General features: G+C 36.5%; 1 protein-coding gene and 1 long non-coding RNA gene across 2 annotated transcripts in view; one reads left to right on the top strand and one right to left on the bottom strand.

Annotated features, from left to right (window-relative positions):
* dnah10 (dynein axonemal heavy chain 10) overlaps positions 1–27,197 on the bottom strand; it is a 72,086-nt gene that overhangs the window by 26,293 nt on the left and 18,596 nt on the right. Inside the window, exons 22-52 of the mRNA XM_009301568.5 lie at positions 25,983–26,099; positions 25,780–25,882; positions 25,516–25,694; positions 25,218–25,429; positions 24,976–25,132; positions 23,760–23,993; positions 23,557–23,679; positions 23,248–23,481; positions 21,207–21,430; positions 20,811–21,080; positions 18,973–19,156; positions 18,748–18,882; positions 16,364–16,516; positions 16,075–16,263; positions 13,986–14,132; positions 13,703–13,894; positions 13,500–13,618; positions 12,362–12,520; positions 11,144–11,279; positions 10,943–11,065; positions 9,840–9,971; positions 9,543–9,759; positions 7,197–7,316; positions 6,936–7,081; positions 5,246–5,398; positions 4,900–5,160; positions 4,499–4,671; positions 2,053–2,146; positions 1,809–1,973; positions 1,534–1,722; positions 1,248–1,419 (exon numbers count right to left, since the gene is read on the bottom strand). Of these exons, the coding sequence (XP_009299843.1) occupies positions 1,248–1,419; positions 1,534–1,722; positions 1,809–1,973; positions 2,053–2,146; positions 4,499–4,671; positions 4,900–5,160; positions 5,246–5,398; positions 6,936–7,081; positions 7,197–7,316; positions 9,543–9,759; positions 9,840–9,971; positions 10,943–11,065; positions 11,144–11,279; positions 12,362–12,520; positions 13,500–13,618; positions 13,703–13,894; positions 13,986–14,132; positions 16,075–16,263; positions 16,364–16,516; positions 18,748–18,882; positions 18,973–19,156; positions 20,811–21,080; positions 21,207–21,430; positions 23,248–23,481; positions 23,557–23,679; positions 23,760–23,993; positions 24,976–25,132; positions 25,218–25,429; positions 25,516–25,694; positions 25,780–25,882; positions 25,983–26,099 (5,212 nt within the window). The remainder of the gene's footprint in view (positions 1–1,247; positions 1,420–1,533; positions 1,723–1,808; positions 1,974–2,052; positions 2,147–4,498; positions 4,672–4,899; positions 5,161–5,245; positions 5,399–6,935; positions 7,082–7,196; positions 7,317–9,542; positions 9,760–9,839; positions 9,972–10,942; positions 11,066–11,143; positions 11,280–12,361; positions 12,521–13,499; positions 13,619–13,702; positions 13,895–13,985; positions 14,133–16,074; positions 16,264–16,363; positions 16,517–18,747; positions 18,883–18,972; positions 19,157–20,810; positions 21,081–21,206; positions 21,431–23,247; positions 23,482–23,556; positions 23,680–23,759; positions 23,994–24,975; positions 25,133–25,217; positions 25,430–25,515; positions 25,695–25,779; positions 25,883–25,982; positions 26,100–27,197) is intronic.
* LOC141385824 (uncharacterized) lies at positions 20,365–22,598 on the top strand. Its single transcript, XR_012406896.1, has 3 exons — positions 20,365–20,443; positions 20,596–20,712; positions 20,901–22,598. It is a non-coding gene; the product is annotated as an uncharacterized lncRNA (long non-coding RNA).

Here is a 27,197-nt window from a genome sequence, read left to right as displayed (position 1 = left end):
GGACACCGGCCCTCCAGGACAAAGTTTGCCCGTCCATGCATTAAAATAACGACAGGTAAATTTCAACAGACCTTATTTCTCTTCAAATATTTACAATTCATATAACCTGCATTTTGGGTACTGACAATCTGTGAATACTCTGTGATCATGCATGGCTGCCTGCTTTACAAAACTACTATTTTTTTAGGATCACATACATCCTGTAGTATGTTTAATACAACAACAGATAAACTAGATAAACTAAGAAAAATGATCAATGTTGTTATCTCACTAGGAAACATTGGGGTCAATAAATGGTGTTTGAGGCTCATGGTATGCCATTGCCATGTACTAAACTCTTATTATTCAGCTGTGCCTATGTACACTCACTGGCCACTTTATTAGGTACATCTTACTAGTACCAGGTTAAACCCCCTTTTGCCTTCAGAACTGCCTTAATCCTTCGTGGCATAGATTCAACAAGGTACTGGAAATATTCCTCAGAGATTTTGGTCCATATTGACATGATGGCATCACGCAGTTACTGCAGATTTGTCCACTGCACATCCATGATGCGAATCTCCCGTTCCACCACACCCCAAAGGTGCACTATTGGTTTGAGATCTGGTGACTGTGGAGGTCATTTGAGTACAGTGAACCCACTGTCATGTTCAGGAAACCAGTCTGAGATGATTCATGCTTTATAACATGGAGCGTTATCTGCTGGAAGCAGCCATCAGAAGATGGGTACACTGTGGTCATTAAGGGATGGACATGGTCAGGAACAATACTCAGGTAGGCTTTGGCATTGACAAGATGCTCAATAAGTACTAATGGCCCCAAAGTGTGCCAAGAAAATATCCCTTTCACCATAACATCACCACCAGCAGCCTGAATCGTTGATAAAAGGCAGGATGGATCCATGCTTTCATGTTGTTGATGCCAATTTTCAACCCTTCCATGTGAATGCTGCAGCAGAAATCGAGACCCATTAGAACAGGCGACGTTTTTGAATGTTTTTGAACTGCAGCAGATCATTTTGACCATGTATAGATGCCTAAATGCATTGAGTTGCTGCCATGTGATTGGCTAATTAGAAATTTGCGTTAACAAGCAGTTGGACCTAATAAAGTGGCCGGTGAGTGTATTTCCAGATTTTCATTCTATGGCACCTTTAGATACAGTCCAGTCCAAAGAAGCAGACCTAATTTAAATTAAACCAATTGATTTACACATGTGTTATTTTCATGAACAGTCATTTCAAATACCTGATGTAAGCATGTTGTTGATGAGCTCCAGAAAACCTTCCTCGGCCACATGAGCATCAGTGAACAGGAAAACCATTTTCTTATTCTCTATACCCAGTTTGAGGTACAGAGTTTTCAGATCATCCCGAAAGTTAGTCTCTGAGTATCCTCTACTAAGCACAATTTCAAACACCTTTAGACAAAGAGCTAAAGATTAACATCAAACCAGGTCAGATAAAATATATCAAATGTAAGATGAATTATGACATACATGCAAAATATGCATTGAGAAACATAACCTTCATACCTCATAACCTGCAGTGAAGGCAGCCAGCTTTGTAAGAGACTGTTTCCCTGAACCACCTACACCAACCAGCAATGCATGACCTCGATCCATTCTAATAATGCGATGAATGACAGTCAGGTGTTCAAGTGCATCATCGAACAGCACTAAGTTCATTTTTGTCTTATTTTCATTATACTCCTCCAGGATTTCCTACATGAGTCAGAGGAAGAACAGATGGCATTAATGTGCCATAATGTAAATATACAGTAAGTGGAGCAAATAAGACCCCCATGCACCTGAAACAGAGCTTTGGATGCATCATAGTCCAGTATATCCTCATAAACCCTTGGCTCAGATTTAAGAGCTGTTCTATAATCGCCAAACAGAATTGGATCTCTCATGGCTGAATCCAGGTCTGATTTGAAGTGTTCTTCAACCAGATTCTTTACATGTCCTTGGACCTGAGTGTTAATCGAGAAGACAATACCTAGTCCATAGTAACATTATTAAGAGCCCTAGGTTTACAGGAAGCAAGCATACCATGATTTTGTCAGTTTCATTGATAAGTCTGTCATGAAAGACCCTTAAACATTCATTCCTCCAAACACGAACAAACTGGGTGACTGTGCAGAACCTGGGAACAAAATAAGAGATAGATACACTACATGATAGATACAATATAGAAAAAACAGGTGTAGAGTATTGCATATGCTATTGTCATGATTGCCAGCGATCTAGCCCTTAGGGATCGGACAACATTCACAGTCACCTGAACTACACATCTGCCAGTGAAATGAATTACAGCTTTCAACTCGCACCTCACACACAGCAGTTCTGGGTTACCAATGATTGCACACACAGCTGAAGCTCGTAAGGACTAATGACCAGAACTATTTATATACCTAACAGTCACATACACTTAGCTGAGTCTTGTTTTTGTGGGTAGCACAATCGCCTCACAGCAAGAAGGTTGCTGGGTCAGTTGGTGTTTCTGTGTGGAGTTTGCATGTTCTTCCCGTGTTCGCGTGGGTTTCCTACGGGTGCTTCGGTTTCCCCCACAAGTCCAAAAACATGTGGTACAGGTGAATTGGCTAAGCTAAATTGTCTGTAGTGTATGTGTGTGAATGAGTGTGCGTGGATGTTTCCCATTGATGCGTTGCAGCTGAAAAGGCATCCGCTGTGTAAAACATATGCTGGAAAAGTTGGCGGTTCATTCCGCTGTGGCGACCCCAGATTAATAAAGAGACTAAGCCAAAAAGAAAATGAATGAATGACTTCACAGTCAAGTGTTCTATTGGCTAGCGGTATTTTCTGACCCTGGTTTTGTTCTACATTTATGTTGTTTTGTCTCCTGTATTGACCTCTTTGCCTGTGACCATGACAATGCTTTTGAATTACTCTATAGTTTGCTCCTGTTTTGACTACTGCCTGTCTGACTCTTGATTTAACAAACTGCATTTGGAGCCTCACCTCTGTGGTCACCCTGACTCTCAGCTGTAGAGTGGTACAGAGCAGTGTTTTGTTTTTTCAGGAAGAAATAAATAATTTCAGTTCAGGTATAGATTATTGATTCTATTGCATTATTAAAGTTTGTTTCAATATATAAATTGTAATGCTTAAAGAAATAGTTCACCCAAAAACAAAACTTTCCTCACGTTACTCACACTCAAGTGGTTCTAAACAATTATGATTTATTTCTTCTGTCAGACACAAAACAAGATTTTAAAGAATGTTGGGAAAAAGCAGCCACCACAGAAGTGAATGGCTGTGTTCAACAGAAGAAAGAAATGCAAACAGGTTTAAAACAAGTAGAGGATGAGTAAATGATGATTTTGGGGTAAATTATCACTTTATAATAATAACGTATTAAATTGAATTGCAAAATGTAACACAAATTAAAATAGTTTTTAAGGAAATCTGAGATTTTGGTCCCCCCTTTATTGAGAGTCTATTAACCCAAAACTCTTAGCATTTAAAGAGGACTTATTATTCAGAAATCCCTTTTTAGTGGCTTTAAACAGTGTGTGAATATAGCCAGCCCCTAATTGTAAAAATGAAATAATTATATAATTTGTAATCACACTTTGACATAGCCCTTTGTAAATGTCATCAGAGAGAAATTGCACCTCCCATTAGTGACGATCTCTCCCTCATTATCATAGACAGCTGAGTGAGAAGCAGCTGTCCACCAGTTTTCACATTGTACCTGCTGAAGATAATGTCAGTGACTAAGAGGCATTTTAAATATGGAGTTTTAACCTACACAAAAAACATTGTAGTCTCCATAAAAAAACCTTCTTCTGAGTCACTTGAAGTCAAAGGGAGTCCTGTTTTAAATTTGCTACTATGCTGATACATAAACATTTATAGCTCCACCCTCTTTTGAAAAGAGCAGTCATTCATTCATTTTCTTTCTGCTGAATCCCTTTATTAATCAGGGGTTGCCACCGTGGAATGAACCGCCAACTTATCCAGCTTATGTTTTACATAATGGATGCCCTTCCAGCTGCAACCCAGTACTAGGAAACATCCATACACACTCATTAGCACAATCTTTTGAATTGAATAGTTTCAATTTAAAGCGACAGTCACCAAAATGGCATAATTAAAAAAAACATTAAGGGGTCAGTTTCAAAGAGTTAAAAAAATGTTTGGGTTTGTCACAGTTTTAAATAATAGGTCCCCTTTAAAACATCCCGAAGAAATAAAATAATAATAATCTATAAGTCTAACCAAAGGTGAACAGACTGTCAAAGGAGAGATAGACTTCTGTCAGATCTGTCACTCTTCATTACAATTATCTTCATTTATGTTCTGAAGGTGAACAAGAGTCAATGTTATATAGAATTGTATGATTTAAAAAAATGTTGACAGAAATTTAGGTTCAACTATGCCTTTGAAAACCCCATTGGAATCCCCTTTGTACACATCATATTAAACATAAGGGTATTAGCCCTTTCTAAATCTTAATGATGAAACTGCAAACCTCTCAGGGTTGGTCAGCGTCAGGCCATGGTAGACTCTGGAGAGATCTCTCAGGTTAAAGATGTAGTGGAACTTGGAAGGTGTTGGCGGTAAATCCTTAATTATGGTTTTGTACAGCTCCAGAGTGCAAAACGTCAGCTTGTCACAGATGTTTCGGATGCACTCCTCAAAGGGCTATAAAATAAAATAGACATAATTCTGATTTAAAAATCATAAAATAGAATCAAGATAAATATTTATACGAAAATCTAAATTATAAACACAACATGAGAAAATAATTGCAATGAAGAAATATCTCATTCCATCAGTGCAGCCCTACAATAGACACCTATATTTAATATTTGACTTCATGTCAGCACATCCCATCATTTTTTAATCAAGAAGCTGAAATATCTCTTGCACCTTGGTGTGTCCTCTTAGAATAGAAGAGTAGATGAGATGTAGGGATTCCTCCTCAGGGAAGGGGATGTTGAACACACTGAAAAGAGAGATGAATCGTGGGTCCACTTCATTCCTACCACCGCCTGCCTTCCCCATGGCTGCAATGAAGCCCAGGTCCTTTATGAGTTTATAGTTGAGTTCTTTTCCTCGGTCATACATGCCACCCCTGTCCAACAGAAGCTTGAGGAGAGCTATAGGTTGTTGAGTTCCATATTCATCCACCTGAGAACAAACAAATGTGAATCCATTATGAGCAGTGTTGTAAAACTGATTTGAGAGATGATGTACAGTATAAACACAGTGTTACCCTTGGCATGTTGAGGTCATCCATAAAGACAAGGAGCCTTTTGCCCATAGGAGGACCAAACGTGTCCTTGGTTCTCTTTTCAACATTTGCCTCCAGAGTCCTCTGCAGGTCCATAGAGGTTGTTCTTGATGAGAAATTGATGGTCATCATTATCTGGGAAAAGGTGAGACTTATTATACTAATTTGTTATATTATATTCATTATTGTAGTTTATTATATTTTACTTATAATGATGCTGTTAATTAAGGCAAAAAAAAAATGTTTAAAATAAAAACAATCGGTTTTCACTGAATTTCCCCAGTTGATTGATTACACAATTGATTGACATTTTTGTATTACAAGATTATGTTTTATTATGCAGATTATGTTATATTATGCAGATTATCTTTTATTATGTAAAATAAATGCTAATTCGCATACACTTCTAGCACAAAGCATTGGATACATTAACATTTATAATTCTGGTATGATTTTTTTAATTATTTGTACATATTTGAGTGAAAAGCTTTTACAAAAGGGATTTTCGTAACCTGTTTGATCACTTTTTATTTTTATCACACAGAAAATAGAGCGAAAAGCCTGAAAAAAATAAAGATAACTTTTTGTTGAATAAAATGTTGTATATAATGAGCCAAATTATGCATGAACACATCCCTCTGTAAAAAAAAAAAGGAAAAAAAAAAAAACTTCTGTATACATACAGTATATGAACAAAACTGTGAAGTTTGATTTATGTATAGTAAGTGCTGCTGAAGATTTTTGGCTCAGTGCAGGGCACATTTTAAGAAGAATGTATTGTAAATTAAAATCTACAAACAAAAACAGCAACACATGTAAAAGTGTATTCTAATATCCCATCCCTTAAATATAAAATGTCAAAGTTTTGCCATCAAAAAGACGTTTTAAGCAACCTCAAGCAAAAAAAACATATGCATCAAATGTCATTTGTGCCGAGTGCCATTAGAATTTAATTTATTTAAATTAAATACTGGGTTTTAAGTATGAATAGAGTTATTTTAACGTGATTTATGTAATTAAATTAACAGTACAGTAGTAAGGTAAAGTAATAATGAATTTATATATAAAGTTAAAGTCAAAATTATTAGCCCTCCTGAATTATCACACCCCCACACGCCCATTAATTTTGACCTTAAAATGGCATTTTAAAAAATCAAAAACTTTTTTTTTACTTGTCGAAATAAAACTAATATGACTTTTTCCAGAAGAAAAAAATATTATCAGACACACTGTGAACATTTCCTTGCTCTGTTAAACAAAATTTGGGAATATTTAAAAAAGAAAAAAAAAATGTAAAGGGGGGCTAATAACTCTAACTTCAACTGTAGATACACACATGCATACATTATTATATATATCTTATTTAGTGTATAATTATGTTTTTTCTAATACTCTCTTGTTTGATGAATTTAACTCATCTGTAATGGTTAAACAAAAATGTTCTATATTATTTATATTGTATTTACAGAGTTATTATTTTCTGTCTGACCTAAGATGAACATAATACAAAAAAGAACATAAAAGTGTATTTTAGATATTTCCTTTTAAGTTAGACTGACAAAATAAAAGAAAAAAGCCCCCAAAAAAGCTCAAATAAACTACAAATAAGCTACAAAAAACTGACAGGTGCCCGCAAAGTTTAAATAGACTTTACAGCAAACAGTGGACGTACAGTCGTGTCTGTATTGAGATTACTCAGGAAATTCTGTATGGTGGCTGTTTTAGAGGTGCCGGACTCTCCAACCAGAACCACTGGCCTTTTTACTTTCACCATCTGCTCCAGCAGCCAATTAGCACGAGTCGTGTCTACTGTCGGGACTGAGAAAGACAAATGGTTAAAATGAGCTTTCATCAGTAAAGATAAAGAACTAAACAAGTACAAAGGAGGTAAAAAAAGGTCAGAGAAAATAAAGCAAAAAGAGGACTGCTTTACCAAGGATGTCGATGAATTTCATTTCAGGATTGTGAATGTATTTTGAGACCATGGAGCTCCAGGGAACCCACTTCTTTTGGGTTCCATCAAAATGAAAATCATAGAGAGTCGGCAAGTAAACTGCAAAATTAAACAAAAGATTTTAAATAGAATTTAAAAATTTAAAAATAAGAATTTTTGTTAACAACAACAAAATAAGGATAATATGTAACTATTATGCAGTAATAATAATGTTTTTAAATTATTTTTATTTAAAGTTTGTTGTCTGCTATTTAGCAGTATTTTACTGTCTTTAAGTAACTATTGTGGGCGACGCAGTGGCGCAGTAGGTAGTGCTGTCGCCCCACAGCAAGAAGCTTGCTGGTTCGAGCCTCGACTGGGTCAGATGGCATTTCTGTGTGGAGTTTGCATGTTCTCCCTCCGTTCGAGTGGGTTTCCTCCAGGGGGTTCCGGTTTCCCACACAGTCCAAAGACATGCAAAACATGTCGCAGGAGGTATATTTTTTTCCTGTTCTTCTCGTGTAAATTAACCAGAGGCTGCTGTCAATTGAATGAATGGCCAACTACCTGAAGGACTAATACCTGCACCCACCCCCTTCCCTAAACCCAGTCAAAAGTGTTTTTAAAAGCAATCCAAATAAAGAAAAGCCACCAAATTTTTACCATGTTTTCAGATCTTACCACATTCTCAACCTGTTATTTACTTGTTTATTTTACTTTATGTTTTATCTGCTTTCTAGAACTGTTCTTCGCCAGACTCGAACCCCATTGACAGTCAACTGCACTCTGCATCTTAAGGACGTACTCACACTATGTACAGTTGCCTTGAACCGGGCCAAAGCATGCTTGTCCCCCCTCCCGTCTCCCTCGACGGCCCGCACTCACATTACATTTGGGCCTGAGCACGCTTACATCATCAATGATGCGCTGTTCAGTAGAGAAGCGCTATTGCTCAGCACAGTGAAGATTTCTCTAGTTATAATGTTATAGTCGTTTAGGATGCAGTGACATACATTTAAATATTTCGCCAAACAGATTCGCCACTTTTGACAGTCATAAACAGTCATAAAGTCCTCATGCTGCAGGAATTAGTAGGTTTGGTGAAAACGCAGCTGTCGTGCAGTGAGGGGTTTGTGTCTTTAATAATCTACGACAGTTTGTATTCATTGAACGGCAAAAATGACTAATAAATCCATATGAAACAGTCCCTTAAAAGTCACGTCTTGCTTTCAATTTCAAGCTTAGGTGCATTTTGCACTCACACACAAGCGTACCGCGCCAAAGCCCAGGTGAACCGCGACTGAGCCCGATTCAGCGCACTCACACTTCTCAAACGATCCGGGAAACGGGCCTGGGCATGGTTTGGATAGCATAGTGTAAGTAGGCCCTAAATCCGCTGACATATGCGCCAAGCCACTGGGCTAACTGCTAAAGCAGTCCACACAGAGGTAAGCGTAAAAGAAACAGAAGCGGTTGGTGGATTCATACTGCCCCTGTAGTGTGTGTGTGACGCAGTGGCACAGTAGGTAGTGCTGTAGCCTCACAGCAAAAAGGTCGCTCGTTCAAGCCTCGGCTGGGTCAGTTGGCATTTCTGTGTGGAGTTTGCATGTTCTCCCTGTGTTCGCGTGGGTTTCCTCTAGGTGCTCCGGTTTCCCCCATGCGGTACAGGTGAATTGGGAAGGCTAAATTGTCTGTAGTGTATGAGTGTGAGTGAGTGTGTGTGGATGTTTTCCAGAGATGGGTTAGGGCTGGAAGGGTATCCGCTGCGTACTAATGTGCTGGATAAGTTGGCGGTTCATTCCGCTGTGACGACCCTGGATTAATAAAGGGACTACGCCGAAAAGAAAATGAATGAACGATTGATAAATTGTTTTTTTTTTTTATAATTTCAAATTATATTTGTTGTCATTTTTATTATTCATAAGACTATTTATTTTTTAGTCATTTTAATTTTTGATTAAATGAAAATGAAAAATAATGAAAATAAAAAATAATTAATTGGCAACTAACAGAAATAAAGTGCATAGAAATGTGTATATATAAAATACAATAAAAAAAATGATAAAATAAATATGTTATATACACACACATTTTAAAAATATGTAGTTTTTTTTCACAAAAATGACCTGTTTTTGTGACTTTAGTTCACTATAACCTTGAACCATACGAGATCCGGTTTTTGTTTGTGTTTTGGAACTATGAAAACTGGCTGATCCTTTGTATAGAGTTAAACAATGACCCGCATTGTTTGACCCACAAGAAAACTACTTATATTCTCTTAGTTCACTACTATTGCCAGGCATTTCAGTACCATTGATTACCATTAAAGCCATTGACCCTGCTCACCTGGAATCTCTCCAGGACCAGCCAGCACCTTCTCATCATGAACACTGTTGAGAGAGGACAGCTTTTTGATAAAAGCATCAAACTTTTGTCTGCCTTTATCGAGGAGTGAAGCCCCCAGTGAACAGTAGAGAGCCTCTAGGAAACAACACTCCAGCTCCTCAAAAAGAAAATCCTCATTCTCCAGCAAAGAATCCACCATAACAGTCAACTGCATCACCTGCAGGAGAAAAACATGTTTGTGTTTCATGAGCAAAAGAGATTATGTACACCGTAGTGTTATTCAGGTGACCCACCTACCATGTTTAAATCCGTCTGCAGGATTACAGTCTTTAGCTTCTCTGTCTGTTTACCATCAACCACACCATCCACTATCATATCAATGGCACTCGGCACATACTTTTCAAACAGTTTACACAGATCTGCCTTTTCCTGTTAACACAATGAAAGCATGATTAAATATAATCTTGTATATCATACTGTGATTTTTTTTGTACTCTGCCAATGTAGCAGTGGTTATTGTGTTGACACATATCACCAAGTTTACTGTCCTATCATAATAAAGGTAAAAAGATGAATAATAATAATTATAAGTATAGTAAGATGATTTGTAAAATAAAGCTGATCAAAGCTGATTTACAATCATATTTATCACATATTTTGCGTTTAAGTTTATGTTTAAGTTTACTCAAACATATGAATATCATATGAATATGAATATCATGATAAAATTGTCTTGATAATTAAAGAGAACAATAATCCTTTCTCTCCTAACAATTACATATAGAAGAAATAGATGAATAAAAACAAAGAAACGCAATTAAAAATGGCTATTATATTTTATTATATTATATTATATTATATTATATTATATTATATTATATTATATTATATTATATTATATTATATTATATTATTACATTACATTACATTACATTATATTAAGTTATATTATATTATATAATTACATTACATTATTATATTATATTATATTATATTATATTATATTATATTATATTATATTATATTATATTATATTATATTATATCATATTATATCATATTACATTATATTATATTATATTATATTATATTATATCATATGATATTACATTACATTACATTACATTACATTATATCATATCACATCACATCACATCACATCACATCATATCATATTATATTATATTATATTATATTATATTATATTATATTATATTATATTATATTATATTATATTATATTATATTATATTATATTATATTATATTATATTATATTATTAATTTGAACCTTTTTATTTGTTTTTCAAGGCTGTCAAAATGCAACAAACAAAAAATCAGCCTTTATAAATTTGCTGTTAATGTTTAGGTCTCAGTTAAGGTAAGCACAGAAAAGGTCTTACTTTGGGGGCTCTGCTGTTGACCCATTTTTCCCAGTAGGGAGCATAGCGAAGGTTTTTAGGGTCCACAAACACCATTCCACAGCGAGAGACAGTAGCCGGAGAGGCGTATTGCAAATCTCCAACCTAAAACACAAGACCTTATGTTTGCAAACCTACAACAGCTGACTTCTAGTCAAAATAATTGAAAGGTTGACATGCTACCTCAAAGAGCAGAGCACAGTGACTCTGGAGACGAATTCTTTCTCCATTAGCCAGTGTAAGAAGCTTGTTATCATCCATAACTGAATTCATGTTCTCCACCCAAAGAGCATCCACATCCCCATCAAACAGGATGTACCTGTGAAGTCAAATCAAAGTTCATGGTATAATTGCTTTATATTATGTACCTCGGATATCCACCTTTATCCACCTCATGTGGCCCACAATGCCTTACATGAAATAAGGGAAAAACTTCTGTTAAACTGTAAACTATCAGTGTAGTGTTTTTTTAAAGTGCTCAGTAAGTTGTCATTATTCTCCTCACAGTTTATCCATCCAATAATAAATGAGAACTTCTAAGAATTAGCAAATCACTATCAGCAGGCATATATTGAGTATCAGTTTACTGTAGGGAATACAAAAAGAAAATAATCTGGAGGAACAAATCAAGGTGAACTCCAATTGCCCAGAGATGTCCTTGTGATAAAAATGTCAAGCCAAACATATCTCTCACTTTTCATGTATGAGTTTTAATTATGTACAGTTGAAGTCAGTGTTAACCCCCTGAATTATCAGCCCCTCCTTTTATTTTTTCCCCATTTTCTGTTTAACGGAGAGCAGATTTTTCCAACACATTTCCAAACATAATAGTTTTAATAACTCATCTCTAATAACTGATTTATTTGATCTTTGTCATGATGACAGTAAATATTATTTGACTAGATATTTTTCAAGACACTTCAATACAGCTTAAAGTGACATTTAAAGTGACATTTAACTAGGTTAATTAGGTTAACTAGGCAAGTTAGGGTAATTAGGCAAGTTATTGTATAACGATGGCTTGTTCTGTAGACTATCAAAAAAGTATATAACTTAAAGGGGCTAATAATTTTAATCTTAAAATATATATTTTTTTGAATTAAAAACATCTTTAATTCTAGCCAAAACAAAACAAACAAGACTTTCTCCAGGAGAAAAAATATTATCAGACATACTGTGAAAATGTCCTTGCTCTATTAGACATAATTTGGGAAATATTTAAAAAAGAAAAAAAATTCAAAAAGTTGCTTATGATTCTGACTTGAACTGTATATGGATTATTGGTGGATTAAATAAACTGAAGTTATTTAAAATGTAAGTGCAAACAGCAGGAGACACATGTGGAATGGTGGATAAAGAGATGTAGAAGAATTCTTTTTTTTTATAAGCCATAAGTTTCACCTTCTTTCTTTTTTATCGGTGGGTTTATTGATGTCACGAAATATGTTCGATAATATTCCATCAGTCCAGTCTCGGGTGACCGGATCCAGGATCCCATATAGCTCAATGACACTCATTGCTTTAGGGTTCAGGCTGTACAATTTGGTCAGCAGTCCCAACCTAAAGATAGAATTTAGCAGTTATATGTATTGGCCTGAAAAACATATTGTTAAAGTAATGCAGTTGTAAAAAAATAATGCATTACAAATGCTCAAATGACTGTAATTGAGTAGTTTTTCCTCAGGAACTGTCCTTTACTAAGTTTTAAAAAAAATTTACTTGATTATATTTTTACTGCTGCATCTTTACTTTTACTGCGTTACTTTCCTTCAACTTGCAGTCACCACTTTATATGCTTATTTTTTCATTACATTGATTGTTTAAGTAGAATAATCAGTCCTGTGATTCCTGTTCAATCAGTACACAGTGATAAATCACATCAGACAGACTGACTTCAGTGTGGAAACTCATTTAAAGTGAATGAAATCACCAAATGGCCTTAAACAACAACTAAATGCACTATAGAATGTTGCGTTTTCAAATGCATGCACAAATTACATGTATTCTATCAGTGTTGCGCAAGCTTGGTTTGCAGTGCCTACTGCTAGACACTCGTAACCTGTTAGTCAAGTTTCCAAAGTGTATCATAAGAATTAACATACTGTCACAGCTCAATTTTTGCCTCTAATTTTATTCGATTTTTTGGTTACACAGGTTTTGCTCTGCATATAAATGCATCAACCTGCTTTCTGTTGGCTTATTATAGATGCATATACTAATGTAATGTGTTCATACATTAAATTAATCTTAAATTTTACATTTATAGTCCATGAATAGTATATAAATTATACCTTGCACTTAGAAACACACTTAAAAGAAAATGTCACTGATGTACGCTGCAATTTTAATTGGCAGGGTATGAGGTGGAATAATCGCAGTGTAATATTCACTAATTGAGTACTTTCACTTTTAGGATTTAAATCAAATACTTTTACTCTGCTTGCATTGCATTTTTGACACGCAATGGTACGTTTAATTGAGCATATTATTTTCAGGACTCATTTTATCAATGATTATTACTTATGAGCAGACAAAAGACCTGGTCTGTGATTGGCAGAGTGTGTTGATCACCACAGATTTCCCTCCTCCTGTGGGTCCGACAACCATGGTTGTGTGTCTGGTCATCATAGTTTCATACATTTGCACCACTTTGTCCACCTACATTCAAAAATCAGTTATCAATTCAATCAAACTTTCAATAGTTGCAGTTCTTTGAGAATAAGTTTTGAAGGGAAGAATCACCTGACTGGGCATCATGATATACCTATTTTCCTCCAGGATGGCCTCTACAGCATCATTGAAGCTGGGATAACGCACACGTGGACAGTCGAGTCCAGGAAACAGATCTGAGATGAGGCCCAAAAACAGAGGAACATCCTCAAATACAAACTTGGGTAGGTTCATGTCTCGAAGAGCTCTCATCAGAACCACATCCTAGTAGGTGTAAAGAAAAAAAAAAGGTAGGGATCAATTTGTGGCTGCAATTTATTAAGGAATGTAAAGGATGATGCAGGGAGATCAGTACCTCACTGAGATTAGGAGAACCTCTCTTCAGCTCCCCTGCCATTACTAACACAGATTTAAGTGCTCTAAGACCAAAGTCGTAGTGTGACTGTTTAGACAGCTGCTCCCGGGCTAGTTTGTACAGCACTGTCATCTTCTTTGCCAAAACCTGCATGTAAACCATTGATGCAATCTATTGTTAACAGTCTGTTGTTTGCTTATTTTCCAATAACAATTAATTCCTTAATAAACTGCTTATAAAATAGGGTTCAGAAACATTTAAAACACAATCCAAAACATTTTAAAAAGAAAAAAATAATAGAACTGAGGGAAAAATTTCATTTGGAAAATAATTAGACCTAAATGAACAGGAAATGGCATGTAATAGTATTTGTTAATATGTTCATCTTTGAAAATTACAATAACTTTCGTGTTTCCCAAGCCTGTTGCTAAAGGCACACCAACACTACACATTTTCAACCTCTTCCAGGGCTCGAAATTGCAACCACTTTGGTCGCATATGCGCCTGAAATTTTATCTATGCGACCTCAAAATATATTTGGGAGCATTTGTGCGAGTGTATAAAAAAGATGTCATGCGACCAGTTTTCACCGCAAAATGGTCATCACATGTGCGGAATTAGGAAGCATTTAAGCATTAGGCATCTTTGCACCTAAAACACCAAACGAAGTGCTCAGGAATGGTTTAAAAGAGTAGACATGTCAACTTGCTGCAGTCAACAAAGCCCGCAATGCCTGCCCCGCCTTTAAGCTCTTCTTATTTGCCCACTGCGCTAGAACAGAACGCGAATGGATTGGTTAATATCAGCTGTCAATCAATCAGTTCCGATGACAGGGAGCTACAGCCACGAAAATGTAAAGGTCTGGATACAAGAGAATAAAAAACAACACTGACTGATTTAGTTTCAGAAACCACCTAAAGTTACAAATAATGGCACATCTGAGTAGTGATCATGTAATGAATGTCAATCCAGCATTTACACTTTTCGAAGAGTGGATAAAAGACTTCCAGTGTTTAAAGTCTGCTATGAAAATGACTAAAGCCATTCACCGTAAAGGCAGTGGAACAGAGTTTTCAGGTAACAGTGTTTGCCACTGAATCTACACATTTTAAGCACGAGATGTTTTAACGTTATTTAATCCTTCATTTATTCTTCACGATGCTGTCAGTCGTGCAACTGACACCGCGTTCAAGTTTCCAAAGTGTATCATAAGAATTAACATACTGTCACAGCTCAATTTTTGCCTCTAATTTTATTCGATTTTTTGGTTACACAGGTTTTGCTCTGCATATAAATGCATCAACCCGCTTTCTGTTGGCTTATTATAGATGCATATACTAATGTAATGTGTTCATACATTAAATTAATCTTACATTTTACATTTATGGTCCATGAACAGTATATAAATTATACCTTGCACTTAGAAACACACTTAAAAGAAAATGTCACTGATGTACGCTGCAATTTTAATTGGCAGGGTATGAGGTGGAATAATCGCAGTGTAATATTCATTCAACTGACACCGCGTTCACCATTGCTAAAGAACATGCATTCACCCAGATAAAACTAACATTGCAGCTCATGAAAAGACCGTTATTGCTATTAAGATGACGTATGCAAATAATAAGTTACATGTCAATATCATCTGTGCATTATCAGACAACACCCGTGAGAACAGCACAGTTATTATTGTTAATTCAGTTCTCGTCAAGCAGTGCTTGCAGGGCTGCTGAGCGCATGCAGATTTTTGTTTATTTGTTAGTGGTGATTGATTAGAGAGTTAATATATAATATAATCTGTTAATATAAAACGTGTAGAAACGGTGCTCATAATTTTTGGTGGGTGCAACTAAATTTTGTCTGGTGAGCGTAATTTTTTTAAGTTAGGAGCACCGGTGCTACCAAGAAAAAAGGTTAATTTCAAGCCCTGCTTTCCTAATCAAACACACCTGAATCAACTCATCAGAACATTAGAAGAGACTCCAAAACCTGAAATGAATGGATCAGATAAGGGAGACATCCAAAATATGTACATGTGCCTCCAGGAACATGGTTGAGAAACACTGACTTAATGAATGTTAATGTTTACCTTAGCCACAAGGAAGCCTTCAGAGAAGAGCATGATCTCACAAATCTGCTGCAGGTCAGGAACGATGACAACCACTGGTCTGAATAAAGCTTTCACTGACTCTGGAAGTTCTGTGCGGCCGGCATAACCTGGGTTCATTGTGATGAAAATCCCAATGCGGTTGTCCAGACTGATTTCTTGACCTTCAAACTAACCAACACAAAAACACAAGACATTCAGAGCCTGACATACTTACAACAATTATCATTCATTGTTTAACTATAAGAGGCGCTCAGTAACCTAAACTTACATGAAATCTCTGGAGGTGCAGCATGAGAGCGTTTCTGATTGTTTGGATCTGGGATGAGATGACAGACAGCACTGAGGCGTCAATGCGATTGAACTCGTCAAAACAGCCCCAGGCTCCACACTGAGCTAAACCAGAGAGAATCTTCCCCACAGCCTAAGGAATAAGAAAGTCATCTCAAATTTAATAACACAAACGCATTGGAGTCAGTTAGATTGTGACATTTATTTGAAGAACTATTTAACAATGACATCTTAAATAGACAAAAAGTGACAGTAAAGACCTCTATAATATAAATATAAAACAAATGTATTTAGATATTCTATACAGAAACTACAAACAGCAGTAATATTACACTAAAAAAGTAAAGTTCGTAGACAAAATTTATGGTGGCCCTATCATACACCCAGCCAATTCGGCGCAAGGCACGACGCAACTGTTGTTTGCTAGTTTCAGCTTGGTGCAAGAATCATTTTGACGTTTTGCACCACGCTGTTTAAATAGCAAATGCATTTGCGCTCATATGTGCGCCCATAGGCATTCTGATCTAAAAAAGGAGGCATGTGGAGGCGCATTGCTGGAGCGTTGCTATTTTGAGAAACTATAATAGACTGTTCAATAGACCAGAACAAAGCCGGTCAGTCTAAAGTCCAGTGCAGAGTGCATTAGTTGTGCGCCTCACTTCCACATTGGTTAATACAGACAGGACGTACAGCAATTTGCAAATATCTTTACATTTGACAAATAATTAAAATATTAAAGATACATATATACATATATATATATATATATATATATATATATATATATATATATATATATATATATATATATATACAGTATATATATATATATATATATATATATATATATATATATATATATACATAAGGATATATATAGGATATAAATATAAAGGATTAAAATATTACAAAACATTATTTTCTAGCCTACATAAATATAAAAATTTAATTTGAATTCAAAAATAGTTTTGAAAAAAATCTTTCCGCTTAACAAACTAAATTATTTATAGGCTAAAGGACGTCTGTCCGTACAAGAAATTTCCCTATCCACGAGAGTGAAAGTAAATAATAAGGAGGCTCATCTCTCACTCTCATGCTATAGATGCTTTGTTTAACTGTTTTATTGCTAGTGAAGTGTTCAGTTTTTCCACTTACAAAGTGCGTCATGTAAATAGCAAATGCGCTATGGGGTGACACAACTGGCTCTTAAAGGGAATGGGAGATGAGACTGTGATTGGTTTATTCTCAAAACACACCTATAACTCATTAAGAAAATAAGCTTAACCCTTTTAGACCATGCGCCATGGCACAAAGCAGATTTTTCCATCCTTAAAATAGCAAAAGTGGATTCCGACATTCCCCTTATTGCTTTTGCGCCCTGCGCTTTGCACTTTGCGCATGGATCGTCAAAATAGAGCCCTTAAAGTTTAAATGATTGAATTAGTTTTTAAGAAGTTTGAAACAGTTGGCATAGATGGATACGCATGTATATATGTATAGCATGTTTCTAGTATGGATTGGCATGTTTCTTGCAAGGCGATTGATAGGGGTTTCTGAACGATTCTTAAGTCAATATTAGGGGGTTGCTATGATGCTGCTAGGTGGTTACTAAGTGGTAACAGGAGTGTTCTGAATGGCTGCTAGGCAGTTGCAAAGGCGTTAGCATTGCCTAGGTGTTGCTAGGCGTTTGCTAAGGTGTTGCTATGTGGTTGCTAGCAGGTTGTAGGGCATAGCTAGTTGGTTGCTGAGGTATTGCTAGGTGGTTGCTAAGATGTTGCTAGATGGATGCTAAGGTGTTTTAGGTCATTGCAAAGGTGTTACTATGTGGTTGCTAGGGTGTCCCGATTAGTTGTTAGGTGGTCGCTAAGGCGTAGCTAGGTGGCCGCTAAGGTGTTGCTAGGTGGTTGCTAAGGTGTTGCTATGTCATTGCTAGGGTGTTGCTATATCACACTAAGTAACATTAAGTCTGTATGACAGTTTAATAAAAAGTTATAAGGTCACAAAGCTTGGTCCAATGTTAAGTCAATGGGGACTTTTTCAAATTTTCTGGGTCAGTTTTCAGAAAACCGTAAGTTGCATCAGTTGAAAAAGATATAGCAACCCGAGTCAGAGCAGTTTAGAGGTTTCGTCTTAGTTTGGTGGTTGTAGTATGAACAGTCTGGGAGGAGATGTTTGTAGAAAATAGTCTTCGAAGAAGAAGAGGAAGAAGAAAAAGAAGAAGAAGAAGAAGAAGAAGAAAAAGAAGAAGAAGAAGATGAAGAAGAAGGAGGAGGAGAAAGAAGAAGAAGAATAAGTTTATGTATTGTAACATGTAGTGCTCTCTCAAGCCACCATAACAAGTAATATGACTTTGAGCTTTCTAACCATGTAGTCCATGCCCTCGCCGCAGTTGGTGACCACACACAAAAGTCCCAAAGCTTTAGCCAGATCTTTAGTGGATTCAGTTTTGCCTGTACCCGCAGGTCCGGCAGGTGCTCCACCCAGGAACATAGACAAGGCCTGAGATTATCATACAATGTACAGTATTAATAGCATAAAACACACACCAAATAGGCCATTTAGGGTGGGATAACTGCATAGACTGGGTACCTGAGTAAGTGTGAGATAGATGCGGTCAGTCAGGGGAGTAATGACCAGTCGGCCGTTCAGTCCCATGTACTCATAGCCGTAGCAGAACTGAGCACTGCACTGCCGCACAAACAGCTCATCAGGCTCTTTCACCCAGTAGAATCTCAACTGACTCTCCCATTCAAACTCACGAGCATCTGTGATGCTGTCCACACATAAAAAATATAGCGTATTAGGAAGGAAAATTCAACCATTTTACCAGCAAATATATTTTCTTCTTTTGCTTATGTATATGACTTCAGATGAACACAACTATTTCATATAAAAAATGCAAGTTGTATTATGCAAGTTTACAAGACATCCAAAAGTGTTGCTTCCCAGTTGATGAATCATTGTTTTCTAGCTGAAAGCATGAGTGTGTGTAAGAAAAATACTACTAATAGAAATACTAATATTTCTATGTTATCCACAGTTGGTCAGAAATGATGGTTTATAGTTAATCAGATGAAAATAGTATTTTAGCATTTAAAGCACAGTAGTATTTGCCCTACACACATATTAGTTTAGCTTTAGAAGACAATGATTCATCAACTGGTGTTGAGTGGATTACCGTTATGTTCATTTTGTATAGACCATTTCAAAGTGGTGATGTCACTGGCCCATGAACATTTTCTGCTTGTTATCAAACTATTTCTTAACTGTAACAAGAGACAATTCGATCATAACTTAAAACAGTTATCATGACATTATTTGTCAATATGTGGCTCTTTTTGGATTCTCTGTAGCTATAGAAATTAAAAATGTTAAACAGGAAATATGCTGGAACCATTGTTTATATTTAAATCCCTCAAAATGGTCTATATTTCTAAAAGTTCCTCTTTAAAGCTATTGTACACTTGCATTGTATGTTATTTTTGTTCAAACCTTTGTGTTCATCCAAAGACTATAACCAAAGAGTTTAGAATGACCAAGAGGCGACACTCAATAAAACGTTCTATTGCAACAGCAGCGCCCAGCAACAGCCCCGGATTCTGCCATTTTGGAGTGAAAGAGATTGGCTGTTCATTGGATCTTATTGCTGTCGCGATGGCAAGCAGCTGCTTTGTTTTTAATTTATTTATTTAAAAAGCGCATTAAAGCTAAAATACAACCTGAAAGACGACAATATAACACTTACTATCACAATCATCATCACTTTTAATTATTTATTTTACAGACTTATAATATGCTGTTGTGCTATTGGAGTTTTCATTCCAAAATTGCCGCCGCGCCATCTCGTGGCTGTTTCCCATATTGCACAACAGTGTCGCCTCTTGGTGATTCTATGCTCTTTGCTATACCATACACAAGACATGTCACTCGTATACTTTTGAATGGGGAAAAGTGTAACTGTCAATAAGGTGAATCAAGCCCAGTACAGTACAGTAGTACAGAAGCCAATCAGCAATCGCTATAGAATGACAATTCTCCAGGGAGGGGGCTCGGAGAAGACGTGAGTCTCTGCAGATTTTGTGTGATATGAACATTTAGAAATGAAACTAAATAGACAGTTGTTGTTTAATTTTGCTGGCTATTCGTAATACGAAATGTAATCACAAGCTTGGCAAGTACTTTTGGAGAATTTGATGTTTTCCATTCAAACAGAATGCCCAAGCATACTGGCCGAGAGGCGTTTCAAAGATGGCTGCCGAGTAAAATGACTTGCCTTGAAGAGACTTATGTTCATCTGAACAAAGTCATGTACATTTTGGATCACACAAGGTAAAAAAAAATAGAATTTTCACTTTAGAGTATAGTTTTCCTCCATTTTTGATTTACTGTGTAACACAGTAAATGACTGCACGTTGTTTGTATCGTACCTGTCTCTGACAAAAGAGTCCACAATATCTCTAGCATGGACATCAATGATGAGGACAGTGTTGATTTTTCGTCTGTCATTCTTCTTTAAGGGTTCTGTGATGCGTTTCACCAGGTCATTGATCTGCTGGTGCATTTTCTTTGCATACTGCTTCAGTGCCTGCTTCTCTCCTTCATTCATCCTCCTGAAGACATCTTCCACCTCATAGGTCCACCATACCTGGTTTGTTGCTAGTACCACCATACCCTGGTAGTCAAGCATCCAGTCCACTCTGACAGAACAGCAGAAGACCATTTTATAAACTTCTTGCAAATTATAATCAGAAAGGCAAGCGATCAGCTTAGATTGATAGTGCTGGGTCATGATTGTGTAGCATGGCATTTAATATTGGACTTACCTTGACTTTTGGTGGCTGTAGAAGTAAATAGCCTCTTTGGTGATGAGTCTGTTGGTTCTTCTCATCTCCAACAGCACCGCAGTCATCCAGTCCTCCACGCGGCCCTCTGCAGGTACAGGCTGTTTGAGCTCCATCACCTCCCCCTCAGCAGACACAAGTGCATTTGCCACCATCTCTCCATTCATTCCCGTATCGAAACGCAAAGCTGCTATGTTGTCATACATCTGTCAATGAAAACAAAAACTTTAAAAATCAATAATTGTCAGTTAGTTTGGACCGGAATCGAATTAAATGGAAAGATTTGAACAAAAGCAGTTGTTGATTGAATCTTAAAAGGCACCGATGATGCAAAATGCGTAGTTACAGTGTGTTCACTGTTATATTGAAAAGGTATAAACACAAATCTCTTTTTTTTTTTAAATTCCTGTTGTTAAAATAGGACATAAAATTCCCAGTGATTTTGCAGGAGAAGCAGACATGTAGAACAATGGTTGGGGATAGCCAACTCAATTACAGTTATAGGCACAGGCAACTAAAACTGCTACAATATCCTCTTACCCCAAAATTCATATGTTTAGCAGGGTATAATAAATGATCTGATGGGTATTTTAAGATGAAACATTTATAGACACATTCTAAAGACACGTATTGTACATCTTGTAAAAGAGTTAAAATAGAAGCCCTTTAATTCTACATGCTGTCTGACATACAGCTGAAGTCAGAATTATTAGCCCCTCGGTTTATTTTTTCCCCAATTTCTGTTTAACGGAGAGAAGATTTTTTTTCAACACATTTCTAAACATTATAGTTTTAATAACTCATTTCCAATAGCTAATTTATATCTTTGCCATGATGACAGTAAATAATATTTGACTACATATTTTTCAAGACACTTCTATACAGCTTAAAGTGACATCTAAAGGCTTAACTTGGTTAATTAGGGTAACTAGGCAGGTTATGGTAATTAGGCATGTTATTGTATAACAATTGTTTATTCTGTATTCTGTTTTTATTCTCGAAAACAAATACTGCTTAAGAGGTTAATAATGTTGACCTTAAAATGTTTTTATTTTATTTTTTTAAATAAACGCTGCTTATATTCTAGTCAAAATAAAACAAATAAGACTTTCTCTAGAAGAAAATATATTATCCGACATACTGTGAAAATTCTCTTTGCTCTGTTAAACATCATTTGGGAAATATCAGTGTTCAAACATATTTTTACTACTAAAATTCCATGACTTTTCCATGATTTTTCCAGGACTTTCAAGTAAATTTTCATGACCTAATGTTTCATGTAATGTCTACATATGCGTGGCAAAAGAAAAACAATGTGCTCAAATTTATTATGGATAAATTCATTATGGATTTAATAAAATGTGCAACAATCTGTTTAGTTTACATTTATATTTCATTCATTCATTTTCTTTTCAGCTTAGTCCCTTTATTAATCTAGGGTCATCACAGTGAAAACGTACATGAACACAGGATGAACATGCAAACTCCACACAGAAATGCCAACTGACCCAGCCGAGGCTTAAACCAGCAACCTTCTTGCAGTGAGGCGATTGTGCTACCCACTGCGCCACTGTGACGCCAAATTTATATTTATATCTATGTGAAACTTATTTAGATAATGCTTACACCACACTAATAATGTGAGTATGTGATTGGCCAAGGAAAGAATAGAAGACAACTAACCTATTTTCAAGTATATAGATATCTGTTTTCCATGACTTTCCCAAAACTTTGTGGGTTTTTCTGTTTTTCCAAAACTTTTCCAGGCCTGGAAAATGCCATTTCAACTTTTCCAGGTTTTCCATGACCATATAAACCATGAAATATTTAAAAAATATTTTATAAAACCCTAAAACTGGGGCTAATAAATCTGACTTCAACTGTATGTCATCCATCTGTGGTGTTTACTCAAAAATAAAAACATGTACATATGATGCCTAGGAATCGTTACTAATAAGATGAATACCGTCCATTTAGAAAACAGAGCTTTTATTTCATGCTTTTCTTTAACAAACAAAAGTACCTTAATCATGTGCTCCTGCACACAAGTAGGCTCACTGCTGCCCAGAATACTGAGAAGCTCATCGTCAGAGATGAAGAAAAAGCGTGGGAAAGCGTTCCGCTTGGAATCAAGATAATCATTTAGACTCTTTTGACACCTCTCCAAACCATCGCTTAAGTTCTGCAGGTCAGCCAGACGATTTGGAACCAGACAGCATCTTTTAATGCCAGGATCCTTTACTGTGTCAGTCATTATCTGGTGAAATCCAACAGAGGATAAGGGATTTACGTTATTTTCAAACATGTTTTTCATAGTTGGTGCAGAACTCACCTTTTTGAACGTTTTGTCGATATTGTCAAATTTTTTGGCTTCCTCAGGTAGCTGAGAGCGGATGTCACCTCCAATGAAGATGCTTTCTAGGTACATCCATTTCTGCTGTACTAACATCCACACCTAACAAATTTCAAAATTGGAATATGAGCAATGTCTTATTTTTAAATCTATGATTATTAATAATGATGGTTTCCCCTGACCTCAATAGTCTCACTGATAAGTGATAGATTCTTCTCCCACTGTTGAACGGTGGCCAGGAAGGGACCAACAAAGTGGCTGCCTGCCATGCTCTGCAGGTTCATGGCATCATCGTCCAGGTGTTGAAGGATGTCATCCACAGCACCAAGAATGAAACCATGTTCTTGTGTGCCTTTGAAGTATCGATGCACAGTGAACTTCATACTATCCCATGTTTCTTCCACTTCTTTTACTCCCTGTAAAAATATAAACAAATACACTGTGTAATCAATAGGGTATTTGCATAACTAGTATTTTCCCCCCAATGATAAATGTCCGGTGAAGGGTTAAAGTGACTTTTTTTTTATTTTATATGGTTCCTTTTACAGCATTGACATTGTAATGTAATTAAAATATAATCAGTTAAATAGACTTAAGCATTCATTTAGTGTAAAATGTGAAGAAAAGCCGTTTACACACTTGTGCCATCATTGGCCAAATTGGCCGTAGTGTATGTGTGTGAATAAGTGAGTATGAATGTTTCCCAGTGATGGGTTGCAACTGGAAGGAAATCCGCTAGTAAAACAAATGCTGGATAAGTTGGCAGTTCATTCCGCTGTGGCGATCCCAGATTAATAAAGGGACTAAGCCGAAAAGAAAATGAATTAATGAATTTTAAAGACATGGCACAGAAAAATGTTATTTAGTGCAGTGCTTCTTGTACATTCTGAGATAAACTTTATATCATATATACAATCAGGCAGTGAAGATCATTGATTTCTGAAGAAAACAGACTTCAAACAATTTAGTAATGGCATACAGTTCACCGGAATCACTTTAAATGGTTGACTGAAAATTAAAAGTCCTTCTGCATATACCCTATTATCACAATCCTGACATACAAACAATGCAAAAAGTTTGACAACGAGTTTAAATGTGTCTCTATTTTACATGGGTTTTGATTTGATTTAATCACCCTAATTATTTAAAAAAAAAACTCTGTTCAATTCCTTTAGTTTACATTTTTGCCTTTACTGTTATGGAATAGTATCAGTGAATTGGAGGACGCTAGGTTAGAGAGAGAAACAGGAAGGACCTGGCAAATTCCAAAACAGAATCAAATGCATACGGGTTGGAAAAAACATGAAGGGGAGTACGTGATGACGGAATGTTCATTAAGAACCACAGCTGAAACTTAATGAACATTTTCTTCATGAATATTCCTAATAATTGTTTAACCTTTTCAATGCCAAGCTCCTTGACAGCTGAGGTGACGATTTCACTGATGACGTTACCATACTTGTGCAGTTCCATGGCGAACATGTTTTCAAGAGTGAAGGTGTTTGGGTTCATCTCAAAGTTAGTACCTGTCCTCTCCATTAGGCTCTTCCAGTGCCTGCAGAAGAGTTTTGAAGATTACACCATTTATTTCTTAATCATATTTAAAAGCTTTGTTTGAAAATCCAGACATGTTGCACTACCTTTCCCTGAGAGCTTTATTTTTAAGGTCCAAGAGTAGAGGTAGTGACTCTCTGAACTCCTTCATGCGGCCCTCCAGAAAGAACGATACAGGAAGAGCTCTCGCATCCTTCGGGAGCTTCCGTAAGCTCTTGATAAATCCATCTATACCCTCTTGAAGGAGCTGAATGTCCAGATTAACCCAAAGGGTCTGCGACCACTCTGTCTTAGCTTCCTAACAAAAGTAGACACACTTGTGTTACAACATGTGACCAACATAACAATATTTCAATGTTTATTGATCTGAATTTCCACTGTAACCTTCTGACTCTTGAAAATCTCATAGATCTGTCTCAGGCCCCTCATCTCCTTCTGCACGTTGAGAAGCTCTGGGTACATAGTGATGGGCAAATTGAACAGTTTCTCAGCTTTAGCCAGTTCTTGACGTCTCGCCTCTACCCTCACCAGCTCTGTCTCATAGGTACTCATGATCTGCAAACCTAAAACCAAAAGAGAATATATAGTGATAAAATACCTGATGTATAAAAAACAAAACACATCAGAATAGTTGACTGGTGTATTTGCCTTTCTCTAGATCATCTCCCACTGCTCCAGGCCCATGCATGTTGAAGCTCTCTGCGAATATGAAGAGCTCCTGTTTATACTCCTCAATCTGATTCAGAGTGATCTACAAGAGAGTGGGAATGAAAACATTTGCAATTCAATGATCAAGTATGATGTGTGCTTGGTACAATAAATCAACATAGCTGGTAAATAATTGGTACTACCTCTGCAAAGGTCTTCTTAACTTTTACCAAACTACGGTCAACTTGTCTAGACTCCATAAAAAGATCGTTCCACAGAATGGAGATGTTTGCAGACAGCTGCATCTCTTCCTCTGTGGTCTTGGGAACAAAAATTAGTGGTTAGCAGAAATACTCAATGGAATGAGCACAACCAATTGTTTCACATGCATGCAATATATTTCCCATGTAATTTTAACATGTGACTGCACATGTGAAGCTTCTGTTATTTTTCTGTAAAAGTTTATCTTTATTTCAAGCTACTCAACTCAAACTACTAAATATTCTGCATTGTAAAAGCTGATTAGTTGACTTTACTTGAAAAAAGTGTAGTAAACCCATTGCCTTAAAATTAAGTAAATGAACTACACTCACCGGCCACTTTTTTAGGTACACCTTACTAGTACCGGGTTGGATCTCCTTTTGCTTTCAAAACTGCCTTAATCTTTTGTGGCATTGATTCAACAAGGTACTGGAATTATTTCTCTGAGATTTTGGTCCATATTGACATGATAGCATCATGCAGTGGCTGCAGATTTGTCAGCTGCACATCCATGATGCTGTACTCCTGTTCCACCACATCCCAAAGGTGCTCTATTGGATTGAGATCTGGTGATTTGAGTACAGTGAACATATTGTCATATTCAAGAAACCAGTCTGAGACGATTCACTCTTTATGACATGGTGTATTATCCTGCTGGAAGTAGCCATCAGAAGATGGGTACATTGTGGTCTTAAAGGGATGGACATGGTCAGCAACAATACTCAGAGATGCTCTTCTGCATACCTTGGTTGTAACTGGTGATTATTTGAGTTACTGTTGCCTTTCTATCAGCTCGAACCAAACTGGCCATTTTTTTCTGACCTCTGGCATCAACAAGGCATTTGCAACCACAGAATTGGCACTCACTGGATATTTTCACTTTTTCGGACCATTCTCTGTAAACCCTAGAGATGGTTTTGCATGAAAATCCCAGCAGATCAGCAGTTTCTGAAATACTGTGACCAGCCCATCGGGCACCAACAACCATGCCATGTTCAAAGTCACTTAAATCACATTTCTTCCCCATTCTGATGCTTGGTTTGAACTGCAGGAGATATGGAGATAATAAGGTCTTGACCATGTCTACATGTCTAAAGGCACTGAGTTGCTGCCATGTGATTGGCTGATTAGAAATTTGCATTAACAGTTGGACAGGT

This window comes from Danio rerio, chromosome 5 (genome assembly GCF_049306965.1).
Source record: "Danio rerio strain Tuebingen ecotype United States chromosome 5, GRCz12tu, whole genome shotgun sequence".
Classification (NCBI taxonomy): Eukaryota; Metazoa; Chordata; class Actinopteri; order Cypriniformes; family Danionidae; genus Danio; species Danio rerio.
This window is presented reverse-complemented; position numbering and strand designations above follow the sequence as displayed.